Source organism: Eleutherodactylus coqui, chromosome 9 (genome assembly GCF_035609145.1).
Source record: "Eleutherodactylus coqui strain aEleCoq1 chromosome 9, aEleCoq1.hap1, whole genome shotgun sequence".
In the NCBI taxonomy this organism is placed as follows: Eukaryota; Metazoa; Chordata; class Amphibia; order Anura; family Eleutherodactylidae; genus Eleutherodactylus; species Eleutherodactylus coqui.
In genome coordinates this window covers 48,733,040-48,750,937 of record NC_089845.1, presented here as the reverse complement: position 1 = coordinate 48,750,937, position 17,898 = coordinate 48,733,040, and the positions used below count along the sequence as shown (strand labels likewise).

The 17,898-nt window shown below is 45.0% G+C and overlaps 1 protein-coding gene across 1 annotated transcript in view; it reads right to left on the bottom strand.

The window, feature by feature from the left end:
- The window catches only part of TMEM170B (transmembrane protein 170B), a 47,110-nt gene extending 30,854 nt beyond the window's left edge, over nt 1–16,256 (bottom strand). The window contains exon 1 of the mRNA XM_066579365.1: nt 15,814–16,256. Within this exon, the coding sequence (XP_066435462.1) occupies nt 15,814–15,910 (97 nt within the window). The 5' untranslated portion in view covers nt 15,911–16,256. The remainder of the gene's footprint in view (nt 1–15,813) is intronic.
- Between the last annotated feature and the right edge of the window lie 1,642 nt (nt 16,257–17,898).

The window sequence follows — 17,898 nt, the reverse complement described above, 5'->3', positions numbered from 1 at the left end:
ACATTTTTACACTTTTTTCTTTTGCATATTCTTTGATGTGTTGCTTTGATATGTTGAGGATAGGTCATCAGTACTGCAAGGGGTAAAATGCCCAGAATACCCCTTTAAATGTTTCATTTTATCAACCAGCTACTCCAGGAGTTATTCGGTATAATGTATTCTGTATCCATCTCATGACTGCAACCATTCAGAGACTTTGTCATGGAGTTGTCATATTCTTCAGCAGTTGGACCATCTAGATATATTCCTACTATCCTCCTATGCTTACAGGGGACCTCCAAGGCTAATTAGGTTACCAAAACCAATTGGCTGTCCCAGTGATGGTTTATGTATTTCATAGTAATGGGGTAATTAATAACTATGCAGTGAATTGATGTGGTTAATTAACTTTAATGAAATAGTTCACTTTGGAAAGATTTCTTATTCTTGTTGATCAGTATCCGAGGAGGAAAATCTTTTTTAGGTGCTGTAGATTGCTAACTATGAAAATCTAGATATCCAGGCTAGTATAAAGCTCAAACCTGATCATAACTATGAGTCACCTATGATCTCTGCATAAATGTAACATAGTATGTTGGGCTGAATAAAGACACATGTCCATCCAGTTCGGACGATTATCCTACAATGTTGATCCAGAAGAAGGCAAAAACCAACAATTTTCCTCATTTTAAGGTAAAAACTCGGTTCCAACTAAAAATCTGGCAATTGGATTAAGGCCGGTCTCACACGACCGGATTTGAATTGCCGATTTAACTCTGCTAAACTGCCTCCACCTCCAGCTGTCAGCAAGGGGAGGGGGTGGGACGGGGCTGGAGCTAATGTGCTGATTCGTGATTTTTCCGTCCATTTACACAATTCAGGCAAATTGCGCCACAGCTCCGAAATCCGTCAGTCGGCAGAACTACTAGTAATCACTTTTAAATGCTTCACTAGAGGCACCTGTTAGTTTTTAGCAGTGCTAGCTGCAGATAAACTCCATCCCCCTTCCTTTTTTAATGGCTCCCATAGGAGTCTATGGAGGCTCCAGCATTGCCTTGACAAAGATAGGGCGAGACCTATAATCTTCCGCAGAAAGAAATTTCAGTCACAGAAATAACGTGCTTATATGCTATATCTTTGGCACGCCAAAAAAATCATTCTTCTGAAGGAATACATTGGAAACCAATGTTTAGTACTTTAGTGCATGGTTCCATTAGCCGATATAACGCTTATGTGAATAAGACCTTAGTACCAATCCTAATATATAGGGACCCAGAAATGACTACACAGTGCACCCTTAGCACCTATCCTACTATATAGGGCACCCAGACATGGCTACACAGTACAACCTTAGTATTTGTCCTAATATATAGGGGAGCCAGACATGGCTACACAGTGCACCCTTAGTACTTGTCCTAATATATAGGGGACCCAGACATGACTACACAGTGCACCCTTAGTACTTGTCCTAATATATCGGGGACCCAGACATGGCTACACAGTGCATCTTTAGTACTTGTCCTAATATATAGGGGACCCAGACATGGCTGCACAGTTCACCCTTAGTACCTATCCTAATATATCGGGGACCCAGACATGGCTACACAGTGCATCTTTAGTACTTGTCCTAATATATAGGGGACCCAGACATGGCTACACAGTTCACCCTTAGTACCTATCCTAATATATAGGGGACCCAGACATGGCTACATAGCGCACCCTTAGTACTTGTCCTAATATATAGGGGACCCAGACATGACTACACAGTGCACCCTTAGCACCTATCCTACTATATAGGGCACCAAGACATGGCTACACAGTGCAACCTTAGTATTTGTCCTAATATATAGGGGACCCAGACATGACTACACAGTGCACCCTTAGCACCTATCCTACTATATAGGGCACCCAGACATGGCTACACAGTGCAACCTTAGTATTTGTCCTAATATATAGGGGACCCAGACATGGCTACACAGTTCACCCTTAGTACCTATCCTAATAAATAGGGGACCCAGACATGGCTACATAGTGCACCCTTAGTACTTGTCCTAATATATAGGCGACCCAGACATGGCTACACTGTGCACCCTTAATACTTGTCCTAATATATAAGGGACCCAGACATAACTACACAGTGCACCCTTAGTATTTTTCCTAATATGTAGGGGCCTAGACATGACTACACAGTGCACCCTCAGTACTTGTCCTAATATATAGAAGACCCAGACATGTCTACACAGTGCTCCCTTAGTACTTGTTCTAATATATAAGTGACCCAAACATGGCTACACAGTGCACTGGTAGTACTTGTCCTAACATATAGGGGACCCACATATGGCTACACAGTGCACCCTTAGTACTTGTCCTCATATATTAAGGACCCAGATATGGCTACACAGTGCACCCTTAGTACTTGTCCTAATACATATTGGACACAGAGATGACTAACATTGCAGCCTTAGTACTTGTCCTAATATATAGGGGAACCAGACATGGCTACAGAGTGCACCCATACTACTTTTCCTAATATATAGGGGACCAGACATGGTTATACAGTGCACCCTAAGTACTTGTTCTAATATATAGGGGACCAGACATGACTACAGAGTACACCCTTAGTACTTGTTCTGATATATAGGGGACCCAGACATGGCTACAGAGTGCACCCATAGTACTTGCCTAATATATAGGGGACCGAGACATGGCTACAGAGTACACACATAGTACTTGTCCTAATATATAGGGGGCCAAGACATGGCTACACAGTGCACCCTTACTACTTGACCTGATACAGAGGACTCATAAATGGCTACACAGAGGACCTTTAGTACTTGTCCTAATGACTACACAGTGCACCCTTAGGACTTATATTGGTGTAGTGTCTCAGAACAACAAGATGGCACGTCTCCGGATGTATAAACTCTGTTTTAGAGGCGCCGGGATCGGCTTATTTTTAAGTAGGTGGGAACTGTAGTGTCCCAAAACAACATTCTGGACCCCTCCATAATTGTCATACATGTTTGTCTTATGTGGATGCACTGTGCAAAGCTGTCATGTCTATTTTCTGTATGTGTGTTGCACAGCTGCTGCGTCTGAAGAGTTAACTAACTTATAATCAGTGCTTGTGAGCTTGGCTGCATGTCTGCTGTATCTATCTTACAATGCCATGTGACATGGTGCGGATGAAGAGAGAGCCATTGTGAGTAAGTGCCTCCTAAAATGAATGTGCATTTATACAGCTAATAGCAGTGCAGAAGTCTACTGAACCTTTTGAAGGGTATTACTGTATCTTGTCACCACTGGAAGTAGGGGGTGGTGACAAGATGTAGGCTGTTTTACAGTCCAGTGACGCCCACATTAGCTGATTGGTTGATGCGGCTAGTCACTGTTCCTGGAACCTGTAGCTTACAGTGGGCCTGCATGATTGCCCCACTGTAACACTATACCAGGAGCCCTGGAATGTCGGCTGCAATCGCCGCCGGACAGTGCGAGCATTGTCCCTGCTGTCACTATGGACAGCGGGGACAATGCTCGCGGTGCCCGGCGGCGGTGGGGACAGAGGTGTCTGTGGCCATTGCGCCAGAGAGCCAGTGGCCGGAACGAAGCAGTGAGGTGCAAGACACAGAAATGGGGGTGCGGCCTCAAGGACAGACGTGTGAGGGAGCCGATCGCCAGGGGACATGCAGACCTGGTAGACGGGACGAAGCACTAAGGCCGAACACACATACCCGGGGGCGGCAGCTGGACGACGGAACTCTGAGGCGCAAGTACCTGCAGTGTCAGCGGAGGTGTGAGGGAGCGGATCGCCAGGGAAGATGCTGATCGCCTTTGTAAGTGATAGCGTGGTAGGGCTTCGCCAGGGCAGATGAGAGGCCAGAGCCCGAGAGCAGGGGGATTCGTACTGCGGCAGGGCCACAGTAAGCTACAGCTTCCAGGGACACTCAGCAGCCAGCATCAGCCAATGAGCGTCAACGGACTTTCAAGCACCCTACATATTGTCACCCCCCCCTACTTCCGGTGGTGACAAGATACAATAATACCACTTTGAAGAAGATATTAAGAATATTTATGATTCCTATGCGGCCGTTTGAAGTCTAGATCACCATACAGTGTGCACCCTTAACTGACACCCAACGTGTACTGAAGTCTATAAGAGAGGGGTGATCATTATTTCCATGCTGTGGCCATTGACTCTCACATCAAGTACTGCTGAATATTCAGTAAGTTTTCCTGAACTGTAAACTCTGCATTCTAAAGCCTGTTGTATTGTATGAAAAAGTCACTAGTAAAGTTTTACCGGGCCTTCACCATTCCGCAGGACCCGAGGTACTCCTCCAAAACATCACCGACTGTCAGTCTGCTGTTTCTAACACTATGTCCTCTCTCTACCTAAGACTAAACCTCTCTAAAATGAACCTACTGGTGTTTCTGCCCTCTACTAACAGACCTCATCCCGATAACTCCATCCCAGTATGTGGCACCACCATGACTCCCAGACAGAACGCCCACTGCCTTAGGGTCATATACGACTCTGATCTTTCCTTTACCCCCTACAGACAATCTCTTGCCCGAACATGTCAGCTGCATCTCAAGAACATCGTAAGAATCCGCTCTTTTCTCACAGTGGACATGCTAAAAACGTTCACTGTTGCCCTCATCCACTCCCGCCTCGATTATTGCAACTCGTTGCTGATCGGCCTCCCCTTCTCCAGGCTCTACACCCTCCAATCCATCCTGAATGCAGCAGCCAGGCTCATCCTTCTGTCCGGCCCCTACTCGGACGCCTCTGCCCTGTGTCGGTCACTGCACTGGTTGTCCATTAAATACAGAATTCAATTTAAACTCACTACCTTCATCCACAAAGCCCTCCACAGCACAGCACTGCCCTACATTGTCTCCCTTATCTCAATCCATCACCCAGCCCGGGGTCTCCGCTCTGCTAACAAAACCAGAATGAGTACCCCTTTAATTTGAACCTCCGATTCCTGCCTCCAAGACTTCTTCAGAGCAGCACCAGTCCTCTGGAACGCACTACCAAAGGCTATCTGGGCAATCCAGCACTCTCAAAACTTCAGGCGTGCTCTAAAAACGCACCTCTTCAGACAGGCATACCATAACCCCTAAATTAAACTCTGTACGCCGCCTGATAACATGCTCTGTGACCTACTGACTGCAATCCCTACTAGCCACCATCAACTGCCCCTGCAGTCATACCGATTTGGCTGGCACACATCTGAACGTCTAACCATTGTTTGTGTATAGCATCCGTCACTCTCCACCTCACCACCTCGTGTACGTCTCCAGCCCCTATACCTTCTCTATCACCCCATTACTTGTAGTATGTAAGCTCGTTGGAGCAGGACCCTCACCCCTACTGTTTCCATCAACTGATTACTATGTAACCGTGGTTCTGTAATTTATGTACTTTTGTCTGTCTGTATTCCCCGTCTTTGTAAGCGCTGCGGAATATGTTGGTGCTATACAAATAAAGATTATTATTATTACTATACACTTGTGATCAATGCGCCATGTTTGAATGCTGGTGTATGGAACAGTGGCGTTATGAACTGACAACTACTACCGCCATCATAGCCTGCCATTACAGAAAGTTTAGAACTTATTCTAATATGTAAAGGACCCAGACATGGCTACACAGTGCACCCTTAGTACTTGTCCTAATATATATAGAAGACCCAGACAAGACTAAACAGAGCACGCTTAGTGCCTGTCCTAATATATAGGAGACGAGACATGGCTGCACAGTGCACGCTTAGTACTTGTCCTAATATATAGGAAACCCAGGCATGGCTACACAGTATATATTAGAACAAGTACTAAGGAGTACTTGTCCTAATATATAGGGGACCCAGACATGACTACACAGTGTACCCTTAGTACTTGTCCTAATATATATGGGACCCAGACACGACTACACAGTGCACCTTTAGTACTTCCTCTAGCACATAGGAGACCCAGACAGGGCTACATACTCTTAGTACTTGTCCTTGTTATGGGAATAAATCATATTGCAGAAGATTTCACTGGTTTGCTCCAGATTGGTTATAATGAGAAGCTTCATGCATGAATATATGTATTTGAACTCACAGATGTTATCCGTCAGCCCCCATACTCTTCTGGTTTATTGAAAGGAAGTACAATACAGATATACTGAATGTGACGCACCAATTACATGCATGCCCCTCCCAACATCATAACAACTCATGATTGGCCTAGTATGTAATGATTAACACATGTTTATGCCCGAGGTGTATGTCGCTATGTTAACACATAATTCCTATATTCCCAAGTAGCATAGACTTTCTTAATATTCCAATCTGGACCAAGGAATCCAAGTGATGAGATAAGGAGCAGCCCCCCTCTTATGAGCAGTGGGCATCGCAGTTCCTGGGAACTGTATGTAGGAGTGTGTTGGAGATGCCCAACACAGTGTACAGTATTGAACCAGATAACCATTTCACTGCAAGCTATTTTCTATGAAGGTGGATATATGAATATATACATGTTTGCATAGCCTGTTTTAAGAAACACATCTATATATTAGAATGTTGTAGTAATAATAATATAAGAGACCCAGACATGGCAACACAGTGCACCCTTAGTACTTGTTCTAATATATAGGAGACCCAGACATGGCTACACAGGGCACCCTTAGTACTTGTCCTAATATATAGGGGCCCAGATATGGCTACACAGTGCACCCTAATTGCTTGTCCTAAAATATAAGGGACCCAGACATTCCTACACAGTGCACCCTTAGTACTTGTCCTAATATATAGAGGACTTAGACAAGACTGCACAGAGCACCCTTAATACTTGTGCTAATATATAGGGGACCCAGACATGGCTATACAGTGCACCCTTAGTACTTGCCCTAATATATAGGGGACCTAGACTTGGCTACACAGTGCACCCTTAGTACTTGTCCTAATATATGGGGGACAAAGACATGGCTAAAGAGTGTACCCATAGTACTTGTCCTAATATATAGGGGATTTAGATAAGACTACACGGTGCACTCCTAGTACTTGTCATAATATATATCAGACCCAGACATGACTACACAGTGAACCCTTAGTACCTGTCCTAATATATAGGTGACCAGACATGGCTATACACTGTGCCCTTAATAGTTGTCCTAATATATGGGGGACCCAGACATGACTTCACAGTGCAAAATTAGTACTTACCCCTAATATATTGGGTACTCAGACATGACTACACAGTGCATCCTTAGTATTTGTCTTAAAAAAACATAGGGGACCCAGACATGGCTACAGGGTACGTCCAGAGTGCCTGTCCTAATATATAAGGGACCCAGACATGGCTACACAGTGAATCTCAGTACTTGTCCTAATATATAGGAAACACAGACATGATTACACAGTGCACCCTTAGTACTTGTCCTAATATATAGAAGACTTAGACAAGACTGCACAGTGCACCCTTAGTATTTGTCCTAAAATATAATGGACCCAGACATGACTACACAGGGCACCCTTAGTACTGGTCCTAATATATAGGAGACCCAGACATGGCTACACAGTGCACCCTTAGTATTTGTCCTAAAATATAATGGACCCAGACATGACTACACAGTGCACCCTTAGTACTTGTCCTAATATATAGGGGACCCAGACATGAATACACAGTGCACCCTTAGTACTTGTCCTAATTTATAGGGTCCAAGACATGGCTACACAGTGAATCTCTGTACTTGTCCTAATATATAGGGAGACCCAGACATGGCTACACAGTGCACCCTTAGTACTTGTCCTAATTTATAGGGTCCAAGACATGGCTACACAGTGAATCTCTGTACTTGTCCTAATATATAGGAAACACAGACATGATTACACAGTGCACCCTTAGAGCCTGTCCTAATATATAGGGTCCCAGATATGGCTACACAGTGCACCCTAATTACTTGTCCTAATATATAAGGGACTCAAACATAGCAACACAGTGTACCCTTTGTATCTGTCCTAATATATAGGAGACCCAGACATGGTTACACGGTGCATCCTTAGTACTTGTCCTAATATATAGGGGACCCAGACATGGTTACACGGTGCATCCTTAGTACTTGTCCTAATATATAGGGGACTTAGACAAGACTGCACAGAGCACCCTTAATACTTGTGCTAATATATAGGGGACCCAGACATGGCTATACAGTGCACCCTTAGTACTTGCCCTAATATATAGGGGACCTAGACTTGGCTACACAGTGCACCCTTAGTACTTGTCCTAATATATGGGGGACAAAGACATGGCTAAAGAGTGTACCCATAGTACTTGTCCTAATATATAGGGGATTTAGATATGACTACACGGTGCACTCCTAGTACTTGTCATAATATATATCAGACCCAGACATGACTACACAGTGAACCCTTAGTACCTGTCCTAATATATAGGTGACCAGACATGGCTATACACTGTGCCCTTAATAGTTGTCCTAATATATGGGGGACCCAGACATGACTTCACAGTGCAAAATTAGTACTTATCCCTAATATATTGGGTACTCAGACATGAATACACAGTGCACCCTTAGTACTTGTCCTAATTTATAGGGTCCAAGACATGGCTACACAGTGAATCTCTGTACTTGTCCTAATATATAGGAAACACAGACATGATTACACAGTGCACCCTTAGAGCCTGTCCTAATATATAGGGTCCCAGATATGGCTACACAGTGCACCCTAATTACTTGTCCTAATATATAAGGGACTCAAACATAGCAACACAGTGTACCCTTTGTATCTGTCCTAATATATAGGAGACCCAGACATGGTTACACGGTGCATCCTTAGTACTTGTCCTAATATATAGGGGACCCAGACATGGTTACACGGTGCATCCTTAGTACTTGTCCTAATATATAGGGGACCCAGACATGGCTACACAGTGCACCTATAGTACTTGTCCTAATATATAGGGGACCCAGAAATGGCTACACTGTGCACCCTTAGTACTTGCCCTAATATGTAGAAGAACTAGACATGCTTACACAGTACACCTTTAGTACTTGCCCTAATATATAGGGGATACAGACATTACTACACAGTGCACACTTAAAAGTTGTCCTGATATATAGGGGATCCAGACATGGCTACACTGTGCACCCTTAGTACTTGCCCCAATGTAAAGAAGACCCAGACGTGCTTACATGGTACACCTTTAGTACTTTCCCTAATATATAGGGGACACAAAAATTACTACACAGTGAACCCTTAGTACTTGTCCTAATATATAAGTGACCAGACATGGCTATACATTGCACTCTTATAAGTTGTCCTAATATATAGGGGACCCCGGCACGGCTACACAGTGCACCTTTAGTACTCGTCCTAATATGCAGAAGACCCAGACATGGCTACACAGTGCACCCTTAGTACTTGTCCTAATATATAGGGGACCCAGGCATGGCTACACAGTATATATTAGAACAAGTACTAAGAAGTACCTGTCCTAATATATAGAGGACCCAGACATGACTACACAGTGTACCCTTAGTACTTGTCCTAATATATATGGGACCCAGACATGAATACACAGTGCACCCTTAGTCCTTGTCCTAATATATAGGAGACCCAGACATGGCTACACAGTGCACCCTTAGTACTTGTCCTAATATGTAGAAGACCCAGACATGGCTACACAGTGCACCCTTAGTACTTGCCCTAATATATAGGGGACCCAGACATGGCTACACAGTGCACCCTTAGTACTTGTCCTAACATATAGGGGATCCAGACATGACTACACAGTGAACACTTAGTACTTGTCCTAATATATATTGGACTCAGACATAACTATACACTGCACCCTTAGTACTTGTCCTAATATATAGGGGACACAGATATGATTAAACGGTGCAGCCTCAGAACTTGTCCTAATATATAGAAGACTTAGACAAGACTGCAAAGAGCATCCTTAGTACTTGTCCTAATATATAGGAGACCCAGACATGGCTACACAGTGCACCCTTAGAACATCTCCTAATATATAGGGTCCCAGATATGGCTACACAGTGTACTCTAATTACTTGTCCTAATATATAAAGGATCCAGACGTGGCTACACAACCCACCTTTAGTACTTGTCCTAATATATATTGGATCCAGACATGGCTACAGAGTACACCCTTAGTACTTGTCCTAATATATAAGGGACCCAGACATTCCCACACAGTGCACCCATAGCACTTGTCCTAATATGTAAGGGACCAAAACATTCCTACACAGTACACCCTGACTATTTGTCATAATATATAGGGGACAAAGACATAACTACACAGTGCCCCCTTAGTACTTGTCATAAAATATAGGGGATCCAGACATGATTACACAGTGAACCCTTAGCACCTCTCCTAATACATAGGTGACCAGACATTACTATACAGTTCACCCTTGGTCTTTGTCCTAATATATAAGGGACCCAGACATGGCTACACAGTCCACCTTTAGTACTTGTCCTAATATATAATGGATCCAGACATGGCTACAAAATGCACCCATAGTACTTGTCCTAATATATAACGGACCCAGACATGGCAACACAGTGCACCCTTGGTACTTCTCCTAATATATAGGGTCCTAGATATGGCTACACAGTGCACCCGAATTACTTGTCCAAATATATAGAGGACCTAGACCCATCGTAATATATAGGGGACACAGACATGGCTACAAGCTGCACCCTTAGTACTTGCCGTAATATAAGGGGGACCCAGACAAGGCTACACAGTGCACCCTTAGTACTTGTCCTAATATGTAGGAGATACAGACATGGCTACACAGTGCATCCTTTGTACTTGTCCTAATATATAGGGGAGCCAGACATGACTACACAGTGCACCCGTAACACTTGTCCTAATATATAGGGGACCCAGACATGACTACACAGTGCACCCTTAGCACTTGTCCTAATATATAGGAGACCCAGACATGGCTACACAGTGCACCCTTAGTACTTGTCCTAATATATAGTGGACCCAGACATGACTACACAGTGCACCCTTAGTACTTGTCCTAGTATATAGGGGACCCAGACATGGCTACACAGTGCACCCTTAGTACTTGTCCTAATATATAGGGGACCCAGACATGACTACACAGTGCACCCTTAGTACTTGTCCTAATATATAGGAGACCCAGACATGACTACACAGTGCACCCTTAGTACTTATCCTAATATATAGGGGACCCAGACATGACTACACAGTGCACCTTTAGTACTTGTCCTAATATATAGGGGGCCCAGACATGGCTACACAGGGCACCCTTAGTACTTGTCCTAATATATAGGGGACCCAGACATGACTACACAGTGCACCTTTAGTACTTGTCCTAATAAATAGGAGACCCAGCCATGGCTACACAGGGCACCCTTAGTACTTGTCCTAATATATAGGAGACCCAGACATGACTACACAGTGCACCCTTAGTACTTATCCTAATATATAGGGGACCCAGACATGACTACACAGTGCACCTTTAGTACTTGTCCTAATATATAGGGGGCCCAGACATGGCTACACAGGGCACCCTTAGTACTTGTCCTAATATATAGGGGACCCAGACATGACTACACAGTGCACCCTTAGTACTTGTCCTAGTATATAGGGGACCCAGACATGGCTACACAGTGCACCCTTAGTACTTGTCCTAATATATAGGGGACCCAGACATGACTACACAGTGCACCCTTAGTACTTGTCCTAATATATAGGAGACCCAGACATGACTACACAGTGCACCCTTAGTACTTGTCCCAATATATAAGGGACCCAGACATGACTACACAGTGCACCCTTAGTACTTGTCCTAATATATAGAGGACACAGACATGACTACACAGTGCACCCTTAGTACTTGTCCTAATATATAGGGGGCCCAGACATGACTACACAGTGCACCCTTAGTACTTGTCCTAATATATAGGGACCAGACATGACTACACAGGGCACCCTTAGTACTTCTAATACATAGGTGACCAGTAGAGATGAGCGAGCGTACTCGGAAAAGCACTACTCGCTCGAGTAATTTGCTTTATCCGAGTATCGCTGTGCTCGGGTCTGAAGATTCGGGTGCCGGCACGGAGCTGCAGGGAAGAGCGGGGAGGAACGGAGGGGAGATCTTTCTCTCCCTCTCTCCCGCTCGCTCTCCCCTGCTCCCCGCTGCGACTCACCTGTCAGCCGCAGCGGCACCCGAATCTTTAGCCCCGAGCACAGCGATACTCGGATAAAGCAAATTACTCGAGCGAGTAGTGCTTATCCGAGTACGCTCGCTCATCTCTAGTGATCAGGCATTACTATACAGTTCACCCTTAGTACTTGTCCTAATATGTAAGGGACCCAGACATGACTACACAGTGTATCCTTAGTACTTGTCCTAATATATAGGGACCCAGACATGACTACACAGTGTATCCTTGGTACTTCTCCTAATATATAGGGTCCCAGATATGGCTACACAGTGCACCCTAATTACTTGTCCTAATATATAGGGGACCTAGACTTGGCTACACAGTGTCACACTAGACCCCATCGTAATATATAGGGGAACCAGACATGGCTACAAGCTGCACCCTTAGTACTTGTCCTAATATAAAGGGGACAAAGACATGGCTAAACAGTGTAACCTTAGTACTTGTCCTAATATATAGGGACCCAGACATGGCTACACATTGCACCTATATTAGCTATCCTAATATATAGGGGACACAGACATGGCTACACAGTGCACCCTTAGTACTTGTCCTAATATATAGGGGACCCAGACATTGCTACACATTGCACCTATATTAGCTATCCTAATATATAGGGGACACAGACATGGCTACACAGTGCACCCTTAGTACTTGTTCTAATATATAGGGGACCCAGACATGACTACACAGGGCACCCTTAGTACTTGTCCTAATATATCGGGGACCCAGACACGACTACACAGTGCACCCTTAGTACTTGTCCTAATATATAGGGGACCAGACATGACTACACAGTGCACCCTTAGTACTTGTCCTAATATATAGGGGACCAGACATGACTACACAGTGCACCCTTAGTACTTGTCCTAATATATAGGGGACCCAGACATAGCTACACAGCGCACCCTTAGTACTTGTCCTAATATATAGGGGACCAGACATGACTACACAGTGCACCCTTAGTACTTGTCCTAATATATAGGGACCAGACATGACTACACAGGGCACCCTTAGTACTTATCCTAATATATAGGGACCCAGACATGACTACACAGTGCACCCTTAGTACTTGTCCTAATATATAGGGGACCCAGACACGACTACACAGTGCACCTTTAGTACTTGTCCTAATATATAGGGACCAGACATGACTACACAGTGCACCCTTAGTACTTGTCCTAATATATAGGGGACCCAGACACGACTACACAGTGCACCTTTAGTACTTGTCCTAATATATAGGGACCAGACATGACTACACAGGGCACCCTTAGTACTTATCCTAATATATAGGGACCCAGACATGACTACACAGTGCACCCTTAGTACTTGTCCTAATATATAGCGGACCCAGACGTAGCTACACAGTGCACCCATAGTACTTGTCCTAATATATAGGGGGCCCAGACAGGGCTACACAGGGCATCCTTAGTACTTGTCCTAATATATAGGGGACCCAGACATGACTACACAGTGAACCCTTAGTACTTGTCCTAATATATAGGGGACCCAGACATGACTACACAGTGTACCCTTAGCACTTGTCCTAATATATAGGGGACCCAGACATGACTACACAGTGTACCCTTAGTACTTGTCCTAATATATAGCGGACCCAGACATGGCTACACAGGGCATCCTAAGTACTTGTCCTAATATACAGTGGTCCAAGGATAGCTACAGTTTTGGACACTGCTAAGGAGACATGTTACAATGCGAACTAAAGCTGGTCTCACATGGGAGTACCTTGTGTACCTTCGCTTTTCTGTATTTCGGATGATCGTGGATTCTCAATATGGATTTTTTTTAAATTTGGTTTTCTGCGTCGTTGCTGGGCAATGACTCGGGTACCCACGGCCTATCTGCAATGTCAGTTGTAGATGGGCTGCGGGTCGACGTCTTGCATTGACTTTAATAGAAGCTGTCTATGCGGATTCCACGGAAAAATAGAACATGTTGTGACTTTTTTCAATCCAGTCACGGATATCGCTATCCCCTCATCTAAGTGGACATGGCAATGTACTATTTTTTCAATGTGTTTGGAATACCGCAGATGGTCGGTGCGGCTGTCGATCGAAGATTCTGCTATTGAAATTGTGTCGCGACCGGCCAAAGTGTGAGTTTCAGTTAAAAGAAAGCTCCTACTTTGTATGCACTGACCATGCTAGTATACACAATGGGACCTTGTTGGTCAGGGTACATCAAAATACCCGGAGGCGCCTTTTTGGCTGCAGCAATGGGGACACCATTATCATGCAGAGATGCAGAATTGTCTGCTGCAGAACAAGACACCAATATTGATAGGCGAGGGTCCCTTTTACAGCTTTCTATTGGAGTCCTATAGTTTTATCAGACTTGTGACTACTATGCTATTACTATGGGTTTGCTGACTACTCTGCTATTACTATAGACTAGCTGACTACTCTGATATTACTATAGGCTCGCTGGCTACTCTGCTATTACTATAGCCTAGCTGACTACTCTGATATTACTATAGGCTCACTGGCTACTATGCTATTACTATAGGCTTGCTGACTATTACATTATTACTATAGGCTAGCTGACTACTCTGCTATTACTATAGGCTAGCTAACTACTATGTTATTACTATAGGCTTGCTGACTATTACACTATTACTATAGGCTAGCTGACTACTATACTATTACTATAGGCTATCTGACTACTCTGCTATTACTATAGGCTAGCTGACTACTCTGTTATTACTATAGGCTAACTGACTACTCTGCTATTACTATAGGCTTGCCAACTACTCTGCTATTACTATAGGCTAGCTAACTACTATGTTATTACTATAGGCTTACTGACTATTACACTATTACTATAGGCTAGCTGACTACTATACTATTACTATAGGCTCGCTGACTACTCTGTTATTACTATAGGCTCGCTGACTACTCTGCTATTACTATAGGCTTGCCGACTACTCTGCTATTACTATAGGCTCGTTGACTACTCTGCTATTACTATAGGCTCGCTGACTACTATACTATTACTATAGGCTCGCTGACTACTCTGCTATTACTATAGGCTCGCTGACTACTCTGCTATTACTATAGGCTCGCTGACTACTCTGCTATTACTATAGGCTCGCTGACTACTATACTATTACTATAGGCTCGCTGACTACTCTGCAATTACTATAGGCTCGCTGACTACTATACTATTACTATAGGCTCGCTGACTACTCTGCTATTACTATAGGCTAGCTGACTACTCTGCTATTACTATAGGTTCGCTGACTACTCTGCTATTACTATAGGTTCGCTGACTACTCTGCTAGTACTATAGGTTCGCTGACTACTCTGCTATTACTATAGGCTGGCTGACTACTATACTATTACTATAGGCTCGCTGACTACTCTGCTATTACTATAGGCTCGCTGACTACTATACTATTACTATAGGCTTGCAGTGATTGATAAGCAGTGTCCATAGCTGGTCCAGGAACCATAGACATGTAATATAAGGAGCAGTGTATCCAACACAAGCTATGGCTATGCTACATGCAGATACATGGGGAGAGGTGACAATGGGTGACAATGGCTGGTCCTTGGTGACAGGTGCCACTCACCGGTCAGGGTCCTCAGCACTGTCCCGTGTGCCCACAGGCTCAGCACTTGCTGCACTGACAGGTTGATCATTGACAGGTCCTCCTTCTCCGCCTTCATTGTGCTCCTCGGCCGGCAAGGTGCTGGGAGAAGAAGGAGACGTGCGAGTCCCGGGGCTCCCGGCCAGCTGCTCCTCCTCCTCCAGGAGCAGCACAAGGAGTTCCAGCAGCAGAAGGCCAAGTAACGACGGCCGGGGGATGAGCGGAGGGCGCAGCTGGAGCGGGGAGGAGAAGCAGCCTCGCAGGGGAGACATTGAGGAAGAGGGCTGCTGCTGCCGGGCGCTCCGTGCTCTGCCCGACTAGCTACTGGAAGCCAGCGAGGTGCTACCGCAGTGGGCACAGAGCTGCCACAAGCCTGGCACTGCTGTGTGGGCACCGCACGGAACTGAGCAGCCAACCTGCATCCTCCAGCACCATCATTCCCATCAGATGTCTCCTCCTCCTCCTCATCATCATCACCCCAGTCACCATCATCATCCTGGAGGAGGGGACTGGGATGTAGTCAGGTGGGGGCATTCCTGTGCCTCATGCCTCTCTGCCGGCTATGGCATGACTATTGTATACACTCAATGCAGAAAATATCCTCCCCTAGAAGGAGGATGGATGAAACTTGTGATTGTAACCTTATATAAGTGATCACACTAGCAGAGAGGGAAGATGATACATTGTGGGGAACTGACCCCTTGTAGGGAGGCTCTAGTACCCTGCTGTAACGCCTCTAGCTTGGACACAAGATGTGATCCATGCAGGCATGGAGGCTCTAGTATCCTGCTATGCCACCTCTAGCTTGGATACAAGATGTGATACAGACGGGCATGGAGGCTCTAGTACCCTGTTGTACTGCCTCTAGCTTGGATACAAGATGTGATACAGGCAGGCATGGAGGCTCTAGTACCCTGTTGTACCACCTCTAGCTTGGATACAAGATGTGATACAGACGGGCATGGAGGCTCTAGTACCCTGTTGTACCGTCTCTAGCTTGGATACAAGATGTGATACAGGCGGGCATGGAGGCTCTAGTACCCTGTTGTACCACCTCTAGCTTGGATACAAGATGTGATACAGGCAGGCATGGAGGCTCCAGTACCCTGTTGTACCATCTCTAGCTTGGATACAAGATGTGATACAGGCAGGCATGGAGGCTGTAGTACCCTGTTGTACCACCTCTAGCTTGGATACAAGATGTGATACAGGCAGGCATGGAGGCTCTAGTACCCTGTTGTACCGCCTCTAGCTTGGATATAAGATGTGATAGGGGCGGGCATTGAGGCTCTAGTACCCAGTTGTACTACCCCAATTTGGATACAATATGTGATATGGGTGGGCATGCAGGCTCTAGTACTGTGTTGCACCACCTCTAGCTTGAATACAAGATGTGGTACGGGAGGGAATAGACGCTCTAGTCCCATCTGGTACTGCCTCTAGCTCAGATACAAGATGTGATACCACCAGGCATGAAAGACACTACTACCCTGTTGTACCGCCTCTAGCTTGGATACAAGATGTGATCCAGGTCGGCATGGAGGCTCTAGTACCCTGTTGTACTGCCTCTAGCTTGCATGCAAGGTGTGATATGGGCAGGCTTAGAGGCTCTAATACCCTGTTGTACCACCTCTAGCTTGGACACAAGATGTGATCCATGCAGGCACGGAGGCTCTAGTATCCTTTAGTACATAGAAACATAGAAAAGGGTTCTTTACTGTTAGAGCAGTTAGACTGTGGAACTCTCTGCTGGAGGAAATGGTGATGGCAAAATCCGTAGAGGAGTTTAAAAGGAGACTTGATGTCTATCTGGAGAGGAAGGATATTATAGGTTATAAATCTAAGATTATTTGTTAATCCGGGTAAACAGACAGGTAGGAAATATTAGGGGTTGATCCAGGGAATAGTCTGATTGCTATTAGGGAGTCGGGAAGGATTTTTTCCCCCAAAAGGGCTATTTGGCTCCTGCCTCTTGGGGGTTTTTTGCCTTCCTCTGGATCAACAAAACAGGAGGCTAAACAGGCTGGACTAGATGGACATTGTCTTCATTCGGCCTTACATACCATG